Raw genomic sequence first — 24831 nt, forward strand, 5'->3', positions numbered from 1 at the left:
TCTTTAAGAAGGAAGGAAGGCAAAAGAAAGGAAATGATAGGCCAGTTAGCCTGACCTCAGTGGTTGGAGTCCATTATTAGGGATGAGGTTTCGAGGTACAGACTAATGATAAAATAAGTCAAAGTCAGCATGGTTTCAGTAAAGGGAAATCTTACCTGATAGAGTTCTTTGAGGAAATAACAGAGTGAACAAACGAGAGGCAGTGGATGTCATTTACTTGGATTATCAGAAGACATTTGATATGGTGCCACACATGAGTATGTTTAATGATAAAATCCTATGGTATTACAGGAAAGATACTGGCGTGGATAGTGGAATGGCTGACAGGCCGGAGGCAGCGAGTGGGAATGAAACGGGCCTTTTCTGGTTGGCCGCCGGTGACTGGTGATGTTCCTCAGGGGTCAGTATTGGGACCGCTACATTTCACATTGTTTGTCAATGATTTAGATAATGGAATTGATGGCTTGTGACAAAGTTTGCAGATGATACAAAGATAGTTGGACGATAGGTACCACTACGATTGCAGAAGGACTTAGACAAACTGGAATAATGGGCTAAAAAGTGCTAGATGGAGTACAGTGTTGGGAAATGTATGATATATTTCGGTAAAAGGAACAACAGTGGAGAGGGACTTAGTCCTTGTGCAGGACTCCCTGCAAGTTAATTTACAGGTTGAGTCTGTGGTAAAGAAGGCAAATGCAATGTTTCATTTATTTCAAGGGGAATTGAATATAAAAGCAAGGAGATAATGCTGAGGTTTATAAGACATTAGTCAGGCTGCACATAGAGTATTGTCAAACGTTTTGGGCTCCATATCTCAGAAAGGATGTGTTGCCACTGGAGAGAGTCCAGAGGAGACTCAAGAATGAAGGGGTTAACATATGAGGAGTGTTTGGCAGCTTTGGGCCTGTACTCGATGGAATTTAGAAGAATGCGGGGGGAATCTCATTGAAACCTACCAAATGTTGAAAGGACAAGATAAGGTGGATGTGGAGAGGATGTTTCCTATGGTAGGGTGTCCACAACCTCAAAATTGAGGAGATGACCCTTTAGAATAGAGGACAGGAGGAATTTTTTCAGCTAGAGAGTAGTGGATCTGTGGAATGCTTTACACAGGTTGTGGTGGAGGCCAAGGCCATGGGTATATTTAAAGTGAAAATTGGTAATTTCCCGATTGGTCAGGGCATCAAATGTTATGGCGAGAAGGCAGGCGTAGGTGTTGAGTGGGATCCAGGGTCAACCATGGAGCAGACTTGATGGGCTGAATGGCCTAATTCTGTTCCTTTATCTTATGATTTTATGGTCTAACATACAAAGCTGCTCAGGTCATCTCAGCCTATGGAAAGAACAGTCAGACACGATGTTTGGAAGGAGGGAGTGGTGGACCCAGCTCCTGGTTTTATTGGGAATAACACGGACACGAAAACGGACAAGAACATGCATTGTTGTGGTGTGGTGATGCATCGGTCGGGGCAGGTGCCGCTGAGAGTGGCAGGCGTCTGGGGCTCCTGATGAGGGGCTTCGTGCTGGGACGGAACCGGTCTTTAGTGAATTGTTTCATCCGCAGGGGTCGGGGATCAGAGTGCAGATACTGGCTGCCAAACTGCTACCGGTGACTCCAAGTGGGGGCTGTTGTCCCTTGGCTAATCCGCCACCTTACTTCCGGACATAATGGCGAGTGCACACCACGTTATCAGCTGTCATTATCTGTGGGAGAGGAGGAGGAGTGAGTCAAACAGTAAAACTACCTCCCCCATCAGTGCCCTGTCTGTATCAACGGTGCTTTAACTCCTGGAAGTGACCATCACCAACAGCCTGCCCTGGTCCAACCACATTGATGTCTACTCTCAAGAAAGCTCACCAACATCTCTAGTTCATCAGGAAGCTAAATAAATTCGGCAAGTCTCTATCAACCATTACCAATTTTTACAGGTGCACCATCCTGTCCAGTTGCATCATGGTTTGGAACGGCAACTGCTCTGCCTGTGACTGCAAGAGACTGCAGAGAGTTGTGGACACATCTCACCAGCCTCCCCTCCATGGACTCTGTCTGCACTTCTTGCTGCCTCAGGAAAGCAGCCAACAGAATCCTCAAACCCCGGACAATCTCTCTCCTTCACTCTGCCTTTGGGCAGAAGATACTAAAACAAAAAAGTGATCTAACAGATTGAAGACAGTGCCTACCCCACTGTTATAAAACTATTGGACAAACCTCTCATATGCTGTAAGATAGACTTCTGATCTCCCAATCTAATTTGTTGTGGCCCTTGAACTTTGCCTGCACTACACTTTCTCTGTAACTGTGACACTCTATTCTGCACTCTGTTTCAGATTACGATTCACCTTTTACCAAAACGTACATCAAAACATAGAGCGAATTGTGCGGTTTGAGTTAACAACCAACACAATCTAACTGCGCTGGGAGAAGCCCACAAGTGTTGCCCCTCATTCTGGCCCCATTTTCCTTTTGTTTCAGCTCTGTGTACTTACATGTGTATGATCTGTCTGAATGGCACACAGACAAAAGACTTTCACTTTAACCTGAGATGTGACAATATTGAACCAAGCATTAATAACCTTTACAGAACACTCACCTACCCAGGACACTGCCACCTCACGAGCATGATCCCAGGAATGAAAGGGTTAATGCATGAGGAGCATTTATGGCTCTGGGCCTGTTCTCACTGGAGTTTAGAAGAATGAGGGAGGATTTAATTGAACCTAATGAATATTGAAAGGCCTAGATAGTGTGAACTTGGAGAGGATGTTCCCTATAGTGGGGAGTCTAGGACCAGAGGGCACAGCCTCAGAATACAAAGACATCCTCTTAGAACAGAGATGAGGAGGAATTTCTTCAGCCAGAGCGTGATGAGTTTGTGGAATCCATTGCTACAGATGGTCATGGAGGCCAGGACAGAGTCCTATGTAAAGTGCAGGTTGATAGGCTCTTGATTGGTCAGAGCATCAACAGTTATGGGGGGGGGAAGGCAGGATGGGGTTGGCCATGATGAAATGGCAGTGTAGACTTGATGGGCTGAATGGCCTCATTCTGCTCCTATGTCTCCCACAAAGAGCAGGCTGTTCAACCTATCTCTCTCATGCCAGTCCTTTCCCCAGTTACTCACTATTGCAAAGGTTCTGCCAAAACCCAGCATGGCTTTCCATTTCCACTTTGGACATTACCCCACTGTGCCCCCCTCCCAGCCCCGAAGAAGAATGTGAATCCATGGAATTCCCTCCTACAGGGCAAGCCATTAAACATATTCAAAAAGGTGACAATGGCCTGATATAGGGAGAGGTTGAGCCGTTTGGGACTTTATTCCCTGAAGCGTAGGAGAATGACAGGTGACCTTATAGAGTCACAGCGCAGTACAGTACAGAAACAGTCTCCTTGGCCCATCTAGTCCATGCCTAAAGGTTACTATGCCTACCTAGAGGAAACACAAGAGGCTGCAGGTGCTAGAATATGGAGTCTATAGCTCCAGTTTGCTCCCACAGTCAAAAAACATTCCAGTTAGCATTTCAACTGGTCATTGTGAATTGTCCTGAGATTGTTAAATGACTTGTCTGACTGGAAGGAACTGTTTCATACTAAATAAATGGACAATCCACAGGAAGAACTCAGGACAGGCAGCATCTGCGGGATGAATGGAACTGTTGACGTGATGGGTGGAAATTTTGCATCCAGAATAATTTCTTACTTCTCTCCCCTTTGAAGATACTACTCAACCCATTGTTCAGGTGAAGGGTCTCAGGCAGTAACATCGATAGTCCTTCCTCCACAATGGCTGCCCTGACCCGCTGAGTTCCTCCAGCTTTTTGTGTGTTGCTTCTGACCAGTGTGACTGCTGATAAGTTTTCACTGCTAATGTGATGGCCTCTCTGTAAGGCTTCACTGCTAAGGTAATGGCTTCTCTGTAATGTTTGGGTTATGACTCGAGATAACGGGGGCTTTGGAATGTATGTTAGCCAATGAGAGGCATTGTGGGTCTGGGGGCAGGGATTTCACTGCCTTTTGTCGGCAAGAGAAGAAGAGAGAAGATGCGAGTGGAGAGAGTTGGTGGACCGCCGGACAGAGTGGACGAGGAGAGAGGGTCCGAAGATCAGTGACGCTCGGAGGAGGTTGATGGGGAATGACCGGCCGAATTCATGAGCTCCAACGTGCGCGTACGACTGTTTTATTAAAATGGGCCTGTTTTCTTTTTATTTTCTTTACTAACCCTATAGTCAGATTAAGATTTATAAAGTTCAGTCGTTTAATTGCATAAATATACTGTCTGATATTTTGTGGTGTGGATTTCACATCACACAGTGTCCATACAAACAAGATTTCTCAGTCTGGCTGGGCCTAGACAAACGTGCTGGCCAAGCCTAAGGGTTACACTATGGCAGGCCAGACTTGATGGGCCAAATGGCCTGAATCTGCTCCTGTGATCTTATTCACCTCTGCCAGGTCACCCCCCCACCACAGGAAAAATAATTCCAGTCTATACAAACTCAATTTCTCCAGTCCAGGCAACATCCTGGTTTATAATCTCCATATTCTAGACCTTACCCAGCTCCACTTTAATGTCATCTGACCAGCACAGCTCCAGACGCTGACCACTCTCTGGAGGAAGAAATCTCTCATCCTTACCATGGGTTCATGACCCTGGTTACCATCGGGTCAGTAACTAGTTACCATGGGGACAAAAATCCAATTACCATGGGGGGGGGGGGGAGGTCAGGGACTCGGGTTGCCGTGGGGACAGAGAGCTGGTTACCATGGGAGGCAGTAGCTCTGGTTATGGTGGGAGGGACCCATTTCCATGGGTGGAGGCCCGGTGAAGGGGGTCACCACAGGAAGGAAGGGCCAGTCACTTCTTAACTCAGGGGAATGCAGACATGGTTTGTTTAATCTTTTCTCCTGGATAAAACCATCACAAGAATCAATCTGGTGAACCCTGTATCACAAACAGGGTCTCTTTCAGTGACCTACAGTACTGTGCAAAAGTATAAGGCACACATATATAACTAGGGGAAGGGAGGGAGAGGGAAACGCCAGACAGACGTTCTGTAATGACCAATAAAACAATTGTTTAGAATCAAATTACCTTGCCTGGTGAGTGTGTCTTCACTCACGTCAACCCCCACCACTGGCACTCCTTCTCTGCCACAGCACTCCACTCTCAACATTCCCTACATCCTTTGCTCCAACCAGATTTACAAACTCACTCTCTGCACCACATTGGCAAAAGTCTTAGGCACCTTAACTATATATATGTGCCTTTTGCACAGGACTGTAGCCTGTGCACAAAATACCAGGCGTGGTCTCGGGGGGAAAATGAGCCATGGGATGGAATTTAACTCAGACAGGTGCAAGGGTTGCATTCTGGGGCAGGACTTTCACAGTAAACAGCAGGGTCCCAGTGAGTGTCGTAGAATGAAAGGACTTGGGAGTATGGAAACATGGTTCCCTGAAAGTGGCCCCACAGGGAGACAGGGCAGGTGCTTGGTATGCTGGCTTTCTTCAGAATGGGTATTGAGTACAGCAGCTGGGGCGTTATGTTGCAGTTGGTGTAATGTGTGGATCTATTTCTTTCAGAGGTCCCCTTTGCACTAGGTATTGATCATTTGCCTCCACATGTGCATTGTTCTGTCTCTCTCTGTCATTGCAATGTGAATACACCAGTTAAAGCCATTTCCCATGTACAGTCGGCCCTTCTTATCCACGGGGGTTGGTTCTGAGACCCCCGCGGATACCAAAAAACGTGGATGCTCAAGTCCGTTATTCAACCTGTCGTAGTGCGGTGGACCTTAGGACCTGGTGCAGCTCTGAATCTGCATGCTTCTGTTCATGAAAATAATCACGGTCACGATTGAAAATAAGGTGGAAGTAATAAAGCGATTGGAGAGAGGTGAAACGTTATCGGTCATTGGAAAAGCGTTAGGCTACAGTCGGTCAACGATCGGAACAATTTTAATGGAGCATGTGAAAGGCTCTGCCCCGATGGAATCTGCAATTATTACTAAGTAACGCAGTGGTTTAATTATTGAAATACGTATGTTTCTTAAGTGTTTTATATGCATAGAAAGGTAAAATATGTACTATATACTAAGAAAAACGTTTGACTAACTGACGCTAATTATTACCGGATGTACCTATTCTGACCTCAAATCCAACTTAAAGACGGACTCAGGAACGGAACTCATTCATAACCTGGGGACTGCCTGTACTTTTAAGTCATTTCTAGATTACTTATAATACCTAATGCAGTGTAAATGCTATGTAAATAGTTGTTACACCATATTGTTTAGGGAATAATGACGAAAAAATAGTCTGTACATGCTCAAACAACGAGTGCTGGAGAGAGAACTTCCGGGTTTTCCTGATCCGCAGTTGGTTGAATCCACACATGCGGAACCCGCGGATAAGGAGGGCTGACTGTCCGTGCTTTTATTTAATCCATATGTAGTTGTGCACAGACATACCAAACTAGCGACAAGTAAGAGTCTGAAAGTCAGAGAATATCACTGACAGTTACGGGACAGTACAGTGAGTGGAAAGAGTTAAACAGTATGAAAACCATCATGGATGCTTACAAAGGTAAGTGTGAGTATTGCATAGTACACAATGTAAGATGTGTAACTAGTAAAATTTAAAGTGAAAATAATGTGGCAATGGCTTCGCAAACACTAACAACATGGAGGAGCAAATGAAAGCCCCACCCTTCTTAGCTTAATGGGTCCTAGGACATACAGTCTCTTATACAACTTAGTAACCCCTGAAAAACCAGCAAAAAAGACCTTCAATGAAATTGTTACAATTTTACAAATTCACCTGAGCTAAACTGCTGGTAATAGCTGAGAGATTTAGATTTTACAAAAGGAACAAGTTAAAGGATGAAAGCATTTCTGAGTACATTGCAGAACTGCACAAACTTTCCCAGTACTGTGATCAGAAAGAGATGGACTTCCTGATGCCTTATGGGAAAGACTTGTATGTGACATGCATAGTCAAAGCACTCAAACGACAGAAAGAGAGCGAACTTTAGAACAGTCATTGACCATTGCAATATCGTTAGAGACTGCAGCAAAGGATGCAGCAGAACCACAGAAAGGTACTTTAGAATGTGAAATGCACAAAATGTCCCTGAATCGTGCATAAAGCCAAAAATGTTATCAACGTGGCAAATCCTTCCATAAGGCAAATGACTGTTGGTTCAAAGAGAAAATTTGAAGAAAGTGTCACAGATAGGATCACATCGAGAGTGTGCAAGTCAGGAAGTGTCACAGATAGGATCACACAGAGTGTGGAAGTCAGGAAGTGTCACAGATAGGATCACACAGAGAGTGTGCAAGTCAGGAAGTGTCACAGATAGGATCACACAGAGAGTGTGCAAGTCAGGAAGTGTCACAGATAGGATCACAAAGAGAGTGTGCAAGTCAGAAAAAAAGCACAATCAAAGAGAAAAGCCAGACCAAGTAAAAAATTTCAGACACAAAACTAAGCAAATACATAAAGTGATCGAATGTGAAACAGAATCAGACAACACAGAGTCCGACAAAGGTGAGCTGTCTTGCCTAGAACTGCATAGTGTTACTGAAGCAGATCACAAGATCATCTGGGTCACAGTAGACGTGTCTGGTGTAAAACTGGAAATGACCACAGCATCAGCTTTGTCTATTATTTCAGATGCAGACTGCAACAGACTGTTTTAGAGAAGATCTCAGTGATAAGACCTACACAGGTGATAAGGTGTCTCCCAAAGCAAACTGAAAGTGAGTGTGACATTTGGAGGCCAAACACAACCGTTAGAGATTTGTGTTGAAAAGTGGGGAGCCAGCATGTATCATGTGTGAATGTTTGAGAAAAATCCAACTAGACTGGCACTCAATCAAAGCTCCCAGTGAAACATCAACAAGCAACTGCGGTCCAAATGGTCGCATTAACCAGAGGCTGGGAATAGATAAACAGATTGAAGACATGGACTACAGCTGTTCTGGTTGCCAAAAAGTTCAAAATGCACCCCCATAGGCACCGTTACACCTGTGGGAGTGGTTGTCTTCACCGTGGCAAGGAGTACATATTGGCTTTGCTGGACTCCACGTTCCCGGTTGCTGTGGCTGCTCATTCGAAGTGACCGGAGGTTATACCAATGAAGTCAACCACCTCAACAAAGACCGTCTCCAGCCCGAGGACCGACTTCACCTGAAACGGCTTACCAGAACTCATTGTGAGTGACAACGGGCCACAATACATGTCAGAAGAATTCCAACTGTTCATGAAGAAAAATGGCATCAGACATTTCAAGTCATCAGCATCCATCAACAATTGGGTTAACTGAAGGGTTTATTCAAACCTTCAAGAAGTCCATTAAAATGATGGACAAGGAGGACATTTCTCTGCAGCAGAAGGTTGACAACTTTTTTTTTTGTGTATCGGAACTCTGTTCATGCAACAACAAACCAAACATCTGCAATGATGTTCATGAGCAGGAGTCTCGCATAGACCTCTGGAGGGAAGTGCAGAATAAACAGTTCAGCCAGTTGCCAAGTGAATGAGCAAGGGGCTTCAAGGATGGACAGGAAGTCCTAGCGCGTGATTACTGAGAAGACAAGTGGAGACCCCATAGGAAGCTACAGGAACTGGACCAGTGATGTACACAGTGGATGTTGAGATCAGACACGGAGACGTCATGTGGACCAGACGCTGGATGCTCAACTGAAGAACACACCTGAGTCGACTGCATCCAACAAGAGGGACACATTACGGTCACCGGACTTACCTCTCAGTGATGATGTCACTGACAGCAACATGACACTGGAAACTGAGAACATCATCTTAGACAAGACACCTACCAAGCCTGATGCCACTCCACAGACCCAGAGACTCTACAATAACGTTATCGTTGACAAGACACCGACCAAGCCTGATCCCACTCCACAGACCCAGAGACTCTACAATAACGTTATCGTTGACAAGACACCTACCAAGCCTGATGCCACTCCACAGACCCAGAGACTCTACAATAACGTTATCGTTGACAAGACACCTACCAAGCCTGATGCCACTCCAGAGGCGCTATGGAGAAAGAAACAGAGCGCCACCCAAAAGAGTGAGCCTGTAGTCCAGTGGAGTTAGTTACGGACCGTTATTGTGAAACATTATTACTTGGAATATGGGTTTATGAAAAGTAAATTGAATGTTTTGTATATAAAAACATAGAAAACCTACAGCAAAATACAGGCCCTTCAGCCCACAAGGCTGTGCCGAACATGTACTTACTTTAGAAATAACATAGTTACCCATAGCCCTCTATTTTTCTAAGCTCCATGTACCTATCCAGGTTTCTCTTAAAAGACCCTATTGTTTCTGCCTCCACCACCATCACTGACAGCCCATTCCACACACTCACCACTCTCTGCATAAAAAAACTTACCCCTGTCATCTCTTCTGCACCTACTTCCAAGCACCTTAAAACTGTGCCGTCTTGTGCTAGCCATTTCAGCCCTGGGAGAAAGCTTCTGACTATCCACACAATCAGTGCCTCTCACCATCTTATACACCCCTATCAGGTCACCTCTCATCCCTCGTTGCTCCAAGGAGAAAAGGCCGAGTTCACTCAACCTATTCTCATAAGGCATGATCCCCAATCCAGGCAACATCCTTGTAAATCTCCTCTGCACCCTTTCTATGGCTTCCACATCCTTCCTGTAATGAGGTGACCAGAACTGAGCACAGAACTCCAAGTGGGGTCTGACCAGGGTCCTATATAGCTGCAACATTTCCTCTCAGCTCCTAACCTCAATCCCACGATTGATGAAGGCCAATGCACCGTACACCTTCTTAACCACAGAGTCAACTTGCATAGCAGCTTTGAGTGTCCTATGAACTCGGACCTCAAGATCCCTCTGATTCTCCACACTGCCAAAAGTCTTACCATTAATACTATATTCTGCCATCATATTTGACCTACCAAAATGAACCACCTCACACTTATCTGAGTTGAATTCCATCTGCCACTTCTCAACCCAGTTTTGCATCCTATCATGTCCCATTGTAACCTCTGAAAGCCCTCCACACTACCCACAACACCCCCAACCTTTGTGTCATCAGCAAATTTACTAACCCATCCCTCCACTTCCTCATCCAGGTCATTTATAAAAATCACGAAGAGGTAAGGGCCCCAGAACAGATCCCTGAGGCGCACCACTGGTGACCGACCTCCATGCAGAATATGACCCGTCTACAACTAATCTTTACCTTCTGTGGGCAAACCAGTTCTGGATCCACAAAACAATCCCATGCCTGCTTACTTTCTCAATAAGCCTTGCATGGGGTACCTTATCAAATGCCTTGCTGAAATCCATATACACCACATCTACTGCTCTTCCTTCATCAATGTGTTTAGTCACATCCTCAAAAAATTCAAACAGGCTCGTAAGGCACAACCTGCCTTACAGTTTTATGTTGCATTACTGAAGGAAGAGGAGTGTAATGTATGTATGGATCTATTTCTTTTAGAGCAATGACCCCCCACCTTAGCACTATGTATTGATCTGTTGTCTACGCATCTCTCTCTGTGTCACTGCAATGTGAATACACCCATTAAAGCCGTCTCCCGCGTGCGTGCTTATATTTAATCAATGTGTAGTTGCACAGACACAGGAGTGATGTGACAGTTCTGGTCACCAAGCTCTAGGCAGGGAGGGTGTGGGAGATGGAGGGAGATTATGGTGAAATGAGGAAGAAAATTGAGGGAGGAGGGAGGGAGGACAGGGAGAGTGAGGAGGGAGAAGAAGGGACAGTTTGGTGGGGAAAGAGGGTGGGTGAGATGGAGGGGAGTGAATGTGAAGGACGAGGGTGAGGGATGGGGTGTAAGTCTGTATGAGGCAGTAAGGAAGGATGTTGAAAGAGGGGTGAGGAGAGAGGACTAGAAAAGGTTTGGTGGGAGGAGGGTTGGAGATAGAGTAAGGGAAGAAGGAGAGAGGGTAGGTGGCAGATGGAGGAAGGAAGGGTGCGAGTTGAGGGAGGGAAGGTGAGGGAGTGTTTGATGGAGGGTGGATGAAGGAGGATGAGGTAGGGAGGTTGAGAAAAGAGGGTGAGGGAGTTTAGTGGTTGGAGTGTGGGAGTGAGAGTGGGGACTGGGTGAAAGAGGGTGAAGGCTAGGGAGGGAGGGTGAAGGAGGGAGAGCGTGTAGGTGAGAGAGGATGGAGGTGTGTGGGTGGGGTGTGGGAGTGAGAGTGGGGAATGGGTTTAGGTGAAAGGATGAAGGGTAGGGGAGGAAGGGTAAAGGAGAGTGAGGGAGGGAAGGAGGTGGCGAGGGAGGGTGAGGGAATGTGGGAGGGAGAAGAGGGTGCAGGTTAAGGAGGGTGATGGCCAGGGGAGGGAGGGTGAGGGAGCAGGCCGGACACTCACCAAGATGAGCTGGTCATCGGCTGTCAGCTGGCGGCTCCAGGAGGTTTTGGGGCCCTGTCCCTTCAGCAGCTGCTGCTCACACTCCATCTTGTTGTCGCCAACCCACCGAACCAGACTCTGCCGGGGAGACAACTGTCACCGTCACCTCCATCACTGGGCCCCAACCCCACGGTAAGAGGACCAATGCCCAGCACAACCAGAGGTCCTGCCTCCCATGGTAACCAGCACTCTGTCCCCGTAGTAACCAGGGTCCCTGACGTCCTCCATGGTAACCGTGTTTTCAATGGAATCGCTGACCCCATGGTAACTGGGGTCACTGATCCCACGGTAACCAGGAACTCTGATCCCATGGAAACCAGGAATTCTGATCCCACAGTAACCACAGTCACTAATCTCATAGTAAATACTGTGTCAAGACCCTGATGTCCAATGCTGGGGAGACAAGGCCACTTGTCCCTTGACCACCGTTCCCTTGTCCATCTCTACCACCATCTCCATGCTTCCCTCCAAAGTCCTTCCCTCTGAGCACCCGCTGCCTTCCCTCCAACCCCCTCGACCACACCCCCCATACCTCTGTGCCCTCCTCTCCCACGGTCTCACCTTGCAGGGCCTGCCGTCCACGGTCTGCTCCTCGAACTCCTCGCCGATCCGGAATCGTATTTCAGTGGTCCTCACCTTGGTGGCTGTCTTGATGTAGAAGCTCTCACCGTCCTGTTTGATCTCTACGGCGGGGTTGGAGGCAGCCTGCACCGCGATCTTCCTCTGCAGCAGGCCCACCTCTGGTGCAGAGGGCAAAGGGTCAGGGGCAGGTCCAGAAAGTTTCCCTCCCTGACCTTCTTGCCCCACTGCACGATGCAAAGTGGGGTCTGCCTACCCCACCAGCACATGTTCCTCAGAGATCCCTGGTCTACACCTCCCCTCCCCAGGGACACGGGGCTGTGTGTGTGACACACACTTTAACATGCAACACAACCACAGTCACGTACACATATAGAGACACAGGCAAACAGAAACACACACACAACACAACCACAGACACACTCACTCACACAGAGACACAGGCAGACACACACACTCACACAGAGCCGCACACACATCTGAGAGAAAGAAGGGAACTGAGATCAAACGCAAGTAGGGAGGGAACAGAGAGCCGCGGCCAGAGAGGAGGTGAGGAGAGAGAGAGTTTGCGATAGATTGAGAATGAAGGTAAGGTCAAAGAGAGGGAGAGTGAAATGGATGGGACAGAGAGGAGGGACACGCACAGATTGAGAGGTGATGGAGAGAGAGTGAGGGGGATGGACAGAGAGGAGGAAGGAAATGAGGAAAGGACAGAGAAAGAGTGGAAGGGTTTGTTAAATACATAAAATGTTATTACACACGCACACAGACACACGCGCTCGGACACACACATATACACATAAATATAAACTCACACAGAAGCACACACTCCACTCGCCAGCCCCATTCTCCCACCCCACTCTCAACATCCCAGACCCAGATACACACGCTATTACCCTCATTTCCACCCTCCCGCTCCCTCTCTCCACTTTTGTCCCACTCTTACTTTTCTCTCCCTCTTTCCCCAACCTTGTTCCCCCTCTATGTACCTTCCTTCCTCTCTCCCCGTGCCTCCCCTCTCTTCTCTCTCTTTATCTGCCTCTTCCCTTCTCCGGTCTTCCTCATCTCTCTCTTTATCCCTTTTCCTGACTCCCCCTCTCCGCTACCTCGCGTCCTACCCCTTTATCTACCTCCCCCCCTCCCCCTCTCCCCCACTCACCCAGCACTTTCAGAAGCTCCTCGAAGTTCTCACTACTCTTCATTTTCCAGTTCCCGGTGAAGTTAGACATTTTGCCGGCGAGGGAACCTCCTTCCGCGGCTTCGCACCCAATTTTGTCTCGGTGCTGGTTAGCACTGCGCTCCCGAAAGCTCCTGCTTTTCTCCCTGTCTGTCTGACTCTCTCTCACTTACTCTCTCTCTCTCTCTCTCTCTCTCTCTCTCTCTCTCTCTCTCTCTCTCTCTCTCTCTCTTTCACTTTATCTCTCTTTCTCACTCTCTCTCTCGCTCTCTCTCACTTTCTCTCTCACACACTCTCTCTCTCTTTCTCTCTCTCTCACTTTCTCTTTCTCTCTCTCTCTCTCTCTCTCTCTCTCTCTCTCTCTCTCTCTCTCTCTCTCTCCTTTCTCCTTCCTCCCTGCACGCTGCTCTCGCCTTCTCTACCGTTTGTTCACCTCTTGTTTGACGCTTTGACAGAACTGACCCTCGGGGGATGGGGCGGAGTCAGAGAAGCCGAAGCTAAGTGTGCACTGTGGGGGGTGTGAGTGTGCGCTGGAGAAGTGATTGTGAGGGGTGAGTGCACTGAGAGTTGGGAACTGAGTCCACGTGTGACTCGGAATCAGAATTGTGTTTAAGATCACGGACATCTGTGGTGTAATCTGTTGTTTTACGGCAGGAATACATGAGAAAAAAAGAACTATAAATTACAATGAGAAACATATAATCAAATAAGCAGTGCAATCAGACAACAACAAAAGAAAAAAAGCAAGGGAGTGTTTATGGGTTTATTGTCCATTCAGAAATCTGATGGCAGAGGAAGATGTTTCTGAAATGTTGAGTGTGTGTCTTCAGGCTCCTGTACCCGCTCCCTGATGGTAGCGATGGGAAGAGGGCATGCTCTGGACAATGGGGGCAATGAATACTGTCTTTTTGAGGAATCACCTTTTGAAGGTGTTCTCGGTGCTGGGGAGGCCAGTGCCCATGATGGAGCGGGCTGAGTTGGCTCCTGTACCCCCTCCCTGATGGTAGCGATGAGAAGAGGGCATGCTCTGGACAATGGGGGGGGGGCCTTGTGGATGAATACTGTCTTTTTAAGGAATCACCTCAAAGGTGTTCTCGGTGCTGGGGAGGCCAGTGCCCATGATGGAGCGGGCTGAGTTTACAACTTCCTGCAGCTTTTTCCGATCCTGTGCATTGGCCCCTCCATTCCAGACGGTGATGCAGCCAGATAGAATGCTCCCCAGGGTACATCTGTAGAAATCTGCCAGAGCCTTTGGTGACATGCAATTCTCCTCAAACTGCCAGTGAAATAAATACAGCCTCCTTTGTAATTGCATCAATATGTTGGGTAGATCCTCAGAAATGTTAACACCCAGGAACTTGAAACTGTAATCTGGATAGTGTTAGTGTGAACAGAGCTTTACGTGTGTTTGAGTGTTCCATGAGAGCGAGCTGTATGTGAGTGTGCACTTGTGAGCTGGGTCTGACACTGGGCATTGTAGTCCAGTGAGAAGCTAGAGTCGAGCCACAGTGACTGGGTTTGAACCCATGGGTGTGTGTGTGTCTGCAAACCCTGAGAATGAGCAGCTTTCCCCCAGTTCCCTCCCACAGATCAATGATGTGCAGGGTCGGTGAATTGATTGGCTTGAGCCCCCTTCCTCAAGGTGTGTAGGTGGGGGGGGGGGAGAATTTGGGGGAAGAGTTGAGGGGGAATAAAAAAGGGGATTAGTGTAATTGTGTGGTTGCAGTGGGCTGAAGGGCCTCTCTCTCATGATGACAGGGTAAAGGTCTGGGGAGTGTCCGGAGTTGCAGAATATGAGAGTGAAATAGATAAACGTCTATTTACCATTTGAATCATACAGAGAAATGTTTTCTGTGCGTCAGCGGACAACACAGCCCAAGGGGAAGCCTGCTGGTGTCACCACATTTCCAGCAAGCACGCCCACGACTTACTAGTCCCAACTTGTACATCTCTGGAATGTGGGAGGAACGTGGGTCACGAGGAGAGCGTGCAAACTCCTTCTAGACAGCAGCAGGGAACTGAACCCCGAGCTCAATCACAAGGCCACCTGCACTCTATAACGTTAGATTACCACGCTGCAAGGATTTCTGGAATCACCAGCGACACGCGGATGGTCAGTGCGAGTCAGGCAGCATCTGTGGGGGGAAATGGATGATTGAAGTTTCCGCTCCTGGACTGGACGGGCCCGGAGAGTTTAGATGTAGGTAGGGTCTTTGTTCAGTGACACTGGTACCTGTTTAGTGTGGGTTGTGTACCGCGAGAGATAGAGATCACTGGGTCATGGGTTGCCGTAGTCAAGTCAGGGCAAGTGTGGTTTACAGTCACATGAACACTGAACGAGAAAGCTGCTCGTAGCAGTGTCACAGGCAGATAGCGACAGACAACATAAACTACATATCAATGATATCGTTCAAGATTTAAAATGGTCATGTGAAAAGACGACATTCGTGCAAAAACAGTCCAAGACAAATCAATGGTAAGAAGTGGTCTGACTCGGTAGGGAGAGGGGTGGTCTGCAGCGTTCTATTGCCGAGGTAGGGTTAGGACTGTGCAGGTCGATTCAAGAACCAAATGCTTGCAGGGAAGTCCAGTTTCTGAACCTGGTGGTGTGGCTTCTTAAGGCTTTCATACCTCCTGGCCCTTGGTAGTGTGAACAGATGGCATGGTTGTGGGAATTAGTGATGCCCAGCGGAACTGACAGGAGAAGGGGCAAAGGTGGGTTACTGGTGCCTTAAAACCAATCACTGGGCAGATGTGGCTCGTCGAGCCATGGTTGTCAGCTGATGTAGGATAAGGATCTCAAACCCCCGCTGCCCGTGGGTTATACCCACCCATGGGGAAGGCTTTGGGAGTCAGTCCCGAGTAAAATTAGGGAGCTGGAGTCCTTAAGGCAGTCCGATGTTGAGTTCAACACTGACTGGCAACTCCTGCGATGGCGCTGGTACCAACCTGTATGGGTCTCTGCCGTTCCTTTGGATTCATCAGCTGTGTGCAGAAGGGAGCCTGGAGCTGTGGCATTTTCAGCTTTCTCTACCTCCTGCCCGATGGGAGCTGTGAGGAGAGGGCTTGATCCAGATTCTGCAAATCCTTGATGATGGATTTTCCTTCTTGAGGCAGGGGCTCCCGTAGATGCTGTTCACAGTGGTGAGGAGGGAAATGAACTTCATTTCTTACATCCTTCACATACATCAGGAGTAAAAATCTTTACATTACGTCTCTGTCTAAATGTGCAATTTATAGTAATTTATAATAAATCTTTTGTACAAGATAGACAATACAGCTCAGAAATACAATAGAATCAGCATAAATTAATCAGTCTGATGGCCTGGTGGAAGAAGCTGTCCTGGAGCCTGTTGGTCCTGGCTTTAATGCTGTGGTACCATTTCCCAGATGGGAGCAGCTGGAACAGTTTGTGGTTGGGGTGACTTGGGTCCCCAATGATCCTTTGGGCTCTTTTTACACACCTGTCCTTGTAAGTGTTCTGAATCACGGGAAGTTCACATCTCCAGATGAACTGGGCTGTCCGACCACTCTCTGCAGTGTCCTGCAATTGAGGGAGGTACAGTTCCCATACCAGGTGGACAGAGCTGTGCCCACTACTCCCTTCAGTCTCTTGCACTGGAATTGCAGGACCAGGCTGTGCAGTAATGGGTCAGGATGCATCAGTACGTGATGGCACCAGCGTTTGGAGATAAACTGAGACGTGAACTGGGAAGGGGTAGGTGCCTGGGGTGCAGCCACTGGTGACGGTTGAGTTTTGTGGATAACTGAGGGGTTTGCTCGGAGCTGTGGAGTATGTCGCAGGTATACTGGAAGGCCGTTGGCACACAGGCCTGTGTCACTCAGAGCTTCAGGACGTTGCGTTGCAGTTGTACAGGATGATGGTGAGGCCGCACTTGGAGTATTGTGTTCAGTTTTGGTCACTCTGTTAGAGGAAAGGTGCCACTAAGCTGGAGAGAGTGCAGAGGAGATTTATGAGGGTGTTGATGGGACAGGAGAGTTATGGAGAGAGGTTGACCAGGATGGGACTTTTCTCCTTGGACCAAAGGAGATCGAGGGGTAACCTCACAGAGGTGTATAAAATCATTTATTTACTTAGAGATGGAGAGCGGAACAGGCCTGCCCAGCCCAATGAGCCACACCACAAGCAACCCACCGATTTACCCCTTGCTCAATCACAGCGTGATTTACAATGAACAATTAACCTATCAATTGGTATGTCTTTGGACTGTGGGAGGAAACCAGAGCACCCAGAGGAAATCCTCACAGTCACGGGAACAAATGTACAAACTTCTTACAGATGGCACCGGTACAGAGCCCCAACATTCTGAGCTGTAATAGCAGCACTTTGACTGCTCGGTCACTGCGGCATCATCGGTATATCATGAGGGAGGGGCATTGATACGGAGAATGCTCATGGTCCTTTTCACCAGGGCTGGAGAACCCAGAACCAGGAAAGGTTTGGAGGGATATGGTCAGGTACACGGATAGGAAAGGTTCAGAGGGATACGGACAAGTACACGGATAGGAAAGGTTCAGAGGGATACGGACAGGTACATGGATAGGAAAGGTTCAGAGGGATACGGACAGGTACACGGATAGGAAAGGTTCAGAGGGATACGGACAGGTACACGGATAGGAAAGGTTCAGAGGGATACGGACAGGTACACGGATAGGAAAGGTTCAGAGGGATACGGACAAGTACACGGATAGGAAAGGTTCAGAGGGATACGGACAGGTACATGGATAGGAAAGGTTCAGAGGGATACGGACAGGTACATGGATAGGAAAGGTTCAGAGGGATACGGACAGGTACACGGATAGGAAAGGTTCAGAGGGATACGGACAGGTACACGGATAGGAAAGGTTTAGAGGGATAAGCACAGGTACACGGATAGGAAAGGTTTGGAGGGATATGGTCAGGTACACGGATAGGAAAGGTTTGGAGGGATATGGACAGGTACACGGATAGGAAAGGTTTAGAGGGATAAGGACAGGTACACGGATAGGAAAGGTTTAGAGGGATACGGACAGGTACACGGATAGGGAAGGTTCAGAGGGATGTGGAGAGGTATATATTTACATGTAGAGTATAAGGAATTTGCAGTGTTGTGTTGGTTAGGCCAGGGCATGCAACAAAGCATTCAATGATGATAAATAATTAAAATTATATTAAAAATAAAGTTCAAAGTTTAAAGTAAATTGATTATCAAAGTACATATCTCACCTTGAGATTCGTTTTCTTGCGGGCATTCACAGTAAATAGAAAGAAACTCAATAGAATTAATTAAACACCACACACAACATAGGCAGACAAATAACTAACGTGCAAAATACAACTAGACCATAAGAACATCAGACATGGAGCAGAATCGGGCCCATCGAGTTTACTGTACAAAGACAAAAAGAAAAGAGTAAGTATAAAAAAATAAACAACTAACTAAACAAACAAACAAACAAGCAAGCAATAAACAATAGTTGTAGAATCTTTATAAGTGAGTCCATAGGTTGTGCAATCAGTTCAGCGTTGGGTTAAATTTAGAGGTTAAAGGTTAGAAGGATGAGCTCAATGGGAATCTGGACCAGCATGGAGCAGTTGGGCTGAATGGCCTGTTTTCTGGCCGTGTGACTCCATTCTGACTTGCTCTGCCCTTCACACCAGTAAGGAGCTCTCTCTGACCTGAATTCCCGGCCCAGTCGCTGGATCCCAGACAATGCAGGGAAACCTCCCACTGCCTGTGGGCTCTTGCTTTGCCGCAGTGGGCTGGGTTGCGGGAAGCAGCATGCCTGCCAGCTCGAGGAGCAAGCGGATCCGGAGACAGTCAGCTGCCAAGGAGCCAGCTGTCGCGTGGACAACATCCGGTTTCTGGCACCAGTCCCTGCAGCTGAAAGCCTGTGGATCCATCAGCCCCAGTATCTGACAATGACTCTTGTATGACATATGACATGAGTATTCCCCAGAGACAGACATGCACATTGCCTCCTACTGCTGAAAACCATAAGACTTAGGAGCAGAATTGGGCCATCGAGTCTACTCCACCTTTCCATCTCAACCCCATTCTCCAGCCTTCTCCCTGTAACCTTTGACCCCCTTACTAATCAATCTCCACCTTAAATATATCTAATGGCTTGGCCTCCACAGTCCCCTGTAGTGTTGAATTTCATAGATTCACCACCCTCCGGCTAAAGAAATCTCACTTCATCCCTGTTCTAAAAGGATGTCCCTCTATTCCGAGGTTGTGCCCTCTGGTTCTGGACTCCTCAACTATAGGAAACATCCACCCCACATCCACTCCATAGGCCTTTCAATATTCGATAGATTTCAATGAGAATCCCCTTCATAGTTCTAAACTCCAGCAAGTACAGGCCCATCGTCATCAAGTGCTCCTCATATGTTAACCTTTTCATTTCTGGGATAATTCTTGTCAACCTCCTCTGGACCATCTACAATCCCAGCACATTCTTTTTCAGAGAACAGGTCCAAAACTGCTCGCAATACTCCATGTGCAGTCTGACCAATGTCTTATGAAGTCTTAGCATCGCATCCTTACTTTTATATTCCAGTCCTCTGGAAATGAATGCTAATATTCTGGTGGTTACAAGTCCCGTTCTGTTGAAATGCCACTGACTGGACAATGGTAATTGTCCTGTCTCATCAGTAGGCATGAGATCCTTAACCAATGGTGATCCGATGCATGAGAAGGGGAGAGTGTCTAGTTCTACCTCAGTGCTCTGTGTGATGACCTGATCTGTATGAAGAGTATGCAAAAGAAGCTTTTCACTGTGTCTCCGTACATGGGCAGGTACATTTACGGGAGGGGTATGGAGGGCAGGTCGATGGGACTAGGAAGAATAACACAGACTAGATGGGCTGACCAGCCTGTTTCTGTGCTCTGTGACTTGAGGTGACAATAATAAACCAGTGGAGGAGATGTGAGAGGCTTACTTATGTCACCAAGATTTCTAGGGATGTGCAGTGGAGAGCATTCTGACCGGCTGCAGTGGAGGCTCCAATGCCCAGGATCGCAAGAGGCTGCGGAGGGTTGAAGGCTCAGTCAGCTCCACCACAGACATCGAGGATGGCTTTGAGAGGTGGTGCCATCCATCACGAAGTACACTCACCTCTTTCATCCTACTGTCGGCGAGGAGCTACAGGAACTCGACCGTCCAGGAAGAACTTCTTCATTCACCAATCATGAAGCCATGAACACTACCCCGTTATTCCTTTTGTTTAGCACTCTTCATTTAATTATAATTTATAGGATTTCTATGTCTTTGCACTGTCCTGCTACCACAAAACAATTCATTTCTAACAAAGGGTTTTGGCTTGAAATGTTGACTGTTTATCAGACAGATGTTGCCTGATCTTCATTTTGTGTGTAGTGGCAAAGATTTCCAGCATCTACACAATCTTCTGTGTTTACAATTACCCATCAGTGATAATAAGTCTAATTTAATGGGAATGGGTGCCAAGAGTGCACTGCCGGGGGCGGTAGTGGAGACGAATGCGATTTAGGTGTTTAAGGAGCTGTTATGTAGGCATATGTAGGGAATGGATGGTAATTGATTATGCAGGGAATGGAGGGTTATTCATTACAAATATAAACACAAATACTTTACTGTCACCAAACAATTGATACTAGAGCGTATAATCATCACAGCGATATTTGATTCTGTGCTTCGCGCTCCCTGAAGTACAAATCAAAGTAAATATAATAAAAATTTAAATTATAAATCATAATTAGAAAATAGAAAAGGGAAAGTAAGGTAGTGCAAGTCAGGTCCGGATATTTGGAAGGTACGGCCCAGATCCGGGTCAGGATCTGTTCAGCAGTCTTATCACAGTTGGAAAGAAGCTGTTCCCAAATCTGGCCGTACGAATCTTCATGCTCCTGAACCTTCTCCCAGAGGGAAGTGGGACAAAAAGTGTGTTGGCTGGGTGGGTCGTGTCCTTGATTATCCTGGCAGTACTGCTCCGACAGTGTGCGGTGTAAAGTGAGTCCAAGGATGGAAGATTGGTTTGTGTGATGTGCTGGGCAAGGTTCACGATCTTCTGCAGCTTTTTTCGGTCTTGGACAGGACAACTTCCACACCAGGTTGTGATGCATCCTAGAAGAATGCTTTCTACAGTACACCTAAAAAAATTAGTGAGGGTTTTAGGGGACAGGCCAAATTTCTTCAGCTTTCTCAGGAAGTAAAGGAGCTGGTGGGCCTTCTTGGCAGTGGACTCTGCTTGGTTAGACCAAGTCAGGTCATTTGTGATATTCACCCTGAGGAACTTAAAGCTTTTGACCTGTTCCATCTACGCACCACCGATATAGATAGGGTCATGTGGTTCGCTACTCCTTCTGAAGTCAACAACCAATTCCTTCATCTTGCTGACGTTGAGGGATAGGTTATTGTCTTCACACCATGCCAACAAGGTTCTTAATTTCCTCTCTGTACTCAGACTCATCATTACCCAAGATGCAGCCTACAATTGTGGTGTCATCAGCAAACTTGTATATTGAGTTTGATGGAAACTTGGCTACACAATCATGGGTGTACAGTGAGTACAGCAGGGGGCTGAGTACACAGCCTTGTGGGGCACCGGTGCTCAGAGTGATTGTAGAGGAGAGCTTGTCTCCTATTTTTACAGCCTGGGTCCTGTCTGTGAGGAAGTTGAAGATCCAGCTGCAGATCTAAGTGCTAAGACCCTGGTTCCAGAGCTTAGGAATCAGTTTATTTGGAATGATGGTATTAAAGGAAGAACTGTAGTCGATGAAAAGGAGCCTTACATATGAGTCTTTATTCTCCAGATGTTCTAAGGAGGAATGTAGTGCCAGAGAGATGGCATCTGCCGTTGACCTGTTGCTCCGGTAGGCGAATTGCAAAGTGTCGAGGTTGACCGGTAGGTTATGGTTGATGTGTGCCATAACCAGTCGCTCAAAGCACTTCATAGCAATTGATGTCAGAGCTACAGGTCGATAGTCATTCAGGCATGCCACCTTGCTTTTCTTCAGCACCGGGATTATTGTTTCCTTCTTAAAACACGAGGGGATCTTAGACTGAAGCAGGGAGCAGTTGAAGATGTCAGCAAACTCTCCAGCTAGCTCGCTTGCACAGGCCCAGAGAACCCGTCGCGGGACGCCATCTGGGCCTGTCGCCTTCCTTGGATTTATCTTCTGGAAGGCTCTTCTATCGTCTTCCTCGGTGACGATGAATCTCGATGCCACCAGGTCCGGTTCATCCGGAGGGGATGGGACACTCCTCTTTTGTTGGAATCTTGAGTAGAATACGTTAAATTCATCAGGAAGAGAAGCGCTACAGTTATTGATAATCTCAGCCTTTTCTTTGTGCCCAGTGATCTCATTTAGACCCAGCCATAGTCTACTGGCATCCCTCTGGTTAGCCTGGGCTTCCAACTTGGCTCGATATTGCAGGCAATGGATGGTTATTGATTATGCAGGGAATGGAGGGTTATCGATTTTGTGCAGGGAATGGAGGGTTATCGATTATGTGCAGGGAATGGATGGTTATTGATTATGTGCAGGGAATGGAGGGTTATCGATTATGTGCAGGGAATAGATGGTTATTGATTTTGTGCAGGGAATGGATGGTTATTGATTATGTGCAGGGAATGGAGGGTTATTGATTTTGTGCAGGGAATGGAGGGTTATTGATTTTGTGCAGGGAATGGAGGGTTATCGATTATGTGCAGGGAATGGATGGTTATTCATTATGTGCAGGGACTGGAGGGTTATTGATTTTGTGCAGGGAATGGAGAGTTATTGATCATGTGCAGGGAATGGATGGTTATTGATTATGTGCAGGGAATGGAGGGTTATCGATTATGTGCAGGGAATAGATGGTTTTTGATTTTGTGCAGGGAATGGAGGGTTATTGATTTTGTGCAGGGAATGGATGGTTATTGATTTTGTGCAGGGAATGGATGGTTATTGATTTTGTGCAGGGAATGGATGGTTATTGATTATGTGCAGGGAATGGATGGTTATTGATTATGCAGGGAAAGGATGGTTATTGATTTTGTGCAGGGAATGAATGGTTATTGATTTTGTGCAGGGAATGGATGGTTATTGATTATGCAGGGAATGGATGGTTATTGATTTTGTGCAGGGAATGGATGGTTATTGATTATGTGCAGGGAATGGATGGTTATTGATTATGCAGGGAATGGATGGTTATTGATTTTGTGCAGGGAATGGATGGTTATTGATTTTGTGCAGGGAATGGATGGTTATTGATTATGCAGGGAATGGATGGTTATTGATTATGTGCAGGGAATGGAGGGTTATTGATTTTGTGCAGGGAATGGATGGTTATTGATTATGCATGGAATAGATGGTTATTGATTTTGTGCAGGGAATGGATGGTTATTGATTATGTGCAGGGAATGGATGGTTATTGATTATGCAGGGAATGGATGGTTATTGATTTTGTGCAGGGAATGGAGAGTTATTGATTTTGTGCAGGGAATGGATGGTTATTGATTATGTGCAGGGAATGGAGGGTTATCGATTATGTGCAGGGAATGGATGGTTATTGATTTTGTGCAGGGAATGGAGAGTTATTGATTATGCAGGGAATGGGGAGTTATTGATTATGCAGGGAATGGAGGGTTGTCGATTTTGTGCAGGGAATGGAGGGTTATTGATTATGTAGAGGGACTGGAGGGTTATTGATTGTGTAGGGAATGGAGGGCTATCTGTTATGTGTAGGGAATGGAGAGTTATTGATTATGTCAGGTAAATTATGCATTCACTTCAATTTGACATTTAATCATAGTGAGGAAGCTTAGGGGGCAGATATAAAAATTAGCTTTATATGTCAGATGTACACTGAATCATAGAGTGAAATGCATTGTTTGCATCAATGACCAACACAGTCGAGGGTGTGCTGGGGGTAACAGACGAGTGTCGCCCCGCTTTGGTGCTGACATAGCATGCCCACAACTTCCTAACCCTGACCCGTACATCTTTGGAACGTGGGAGCACCCAGAGTCATGGGAGAATGTATACACTCACGCTGGAGTTGAACCAGGATCTCTGGCACTGTCAAACAATATGCTAGCTGCCGCGTTAGCGTGCCACTCACACAGAGGGTGGGGGGGGGAGGGTATCTGAACACACTACCAGAGAAGGGTTGGAAGCAGATCTGATAGCAACACTTAAGAGGCATTTAGACAGACACATGATCAAAGTTCAAAATAGATTTATTATCCAAGTACGTATATTCGACCCTGAGATTCATTTTTGTGTCGGTGTTCACAGTAGCACAAAAATACGATAGAGCCAGTGGAAAGCTGCACAAAGACGGACAAATGTCCAGTGTGCAAAGGAAGAAAAACAGTGCAAAATACAAAAAAAATTTAAGAAGTAAGTAACTAGTGCTGAGAACACAAGTTCCTTGACAATGAGTCAGTTCAGAGTTGGGATGAGTGAAGTTATCCACGCCGGTTCAGGAGCCTGGCGGTTGTAGGGTAATAACCTCAAAAAGTTCAAATTCAGATTGTTATCAAAGTACACGTACATCCCCACCCTCAGATTCTTCTTTTGTCGGCATTCACAGTAGATACAAAGACACACAACAACACGAAAAACCGCACAAAGACGACAAGTGGTGCAGATACAAAAAG

At 46.8% G+C, this 24831-nt stretch overlaps 1 protein-coding gene across 1 annotated transcript; it reads right to left on the minus strand.

The window, feature by feature from the left end:
• Positions 1-1363: 1363 nt before the first annotated feature.
• Positions 1364-13622, minus strand: LOC132390269 (cellular retinoic acid-binding protein 2-like). Its single transcript, XM_059962879.1, has 4 exons — positions 13179-13622; positions 12002-12180; positions 11402-11518; positions 1364-1707 (listed from the first exon to the last, which is right to left on the minus strand). The coding sequence occupies exons 1-4, from the start codon at positions 13246-13248 to the stop codon at positions 1657-1659; spliced, it is 417 nt and encodes a 138-aa protein (XP_059818862.1). The 5' UTR covers positions 13249-13622; the 3' UTR covers positions 1364-1656.
• Positions 13623-24831: the final 11209 nt, after the last annotated feature.

This window comes from Hypanus sabinus, unplaced genomic scaffold, assembly GCF_030144855.1.
Source record: "Hypanus sabinus isolate sHypSab1 unplaced genomic scaffold, sHypSab1.hap1 scaffold_827, whole genome shotgun sequence".
Lineage (NCBI taxonomy): Eukaryota > Metazoa > Chordata > Chondrichthyes > Myliobatiformes > Dasyatidae > Hypanus > Hypanus sabinus.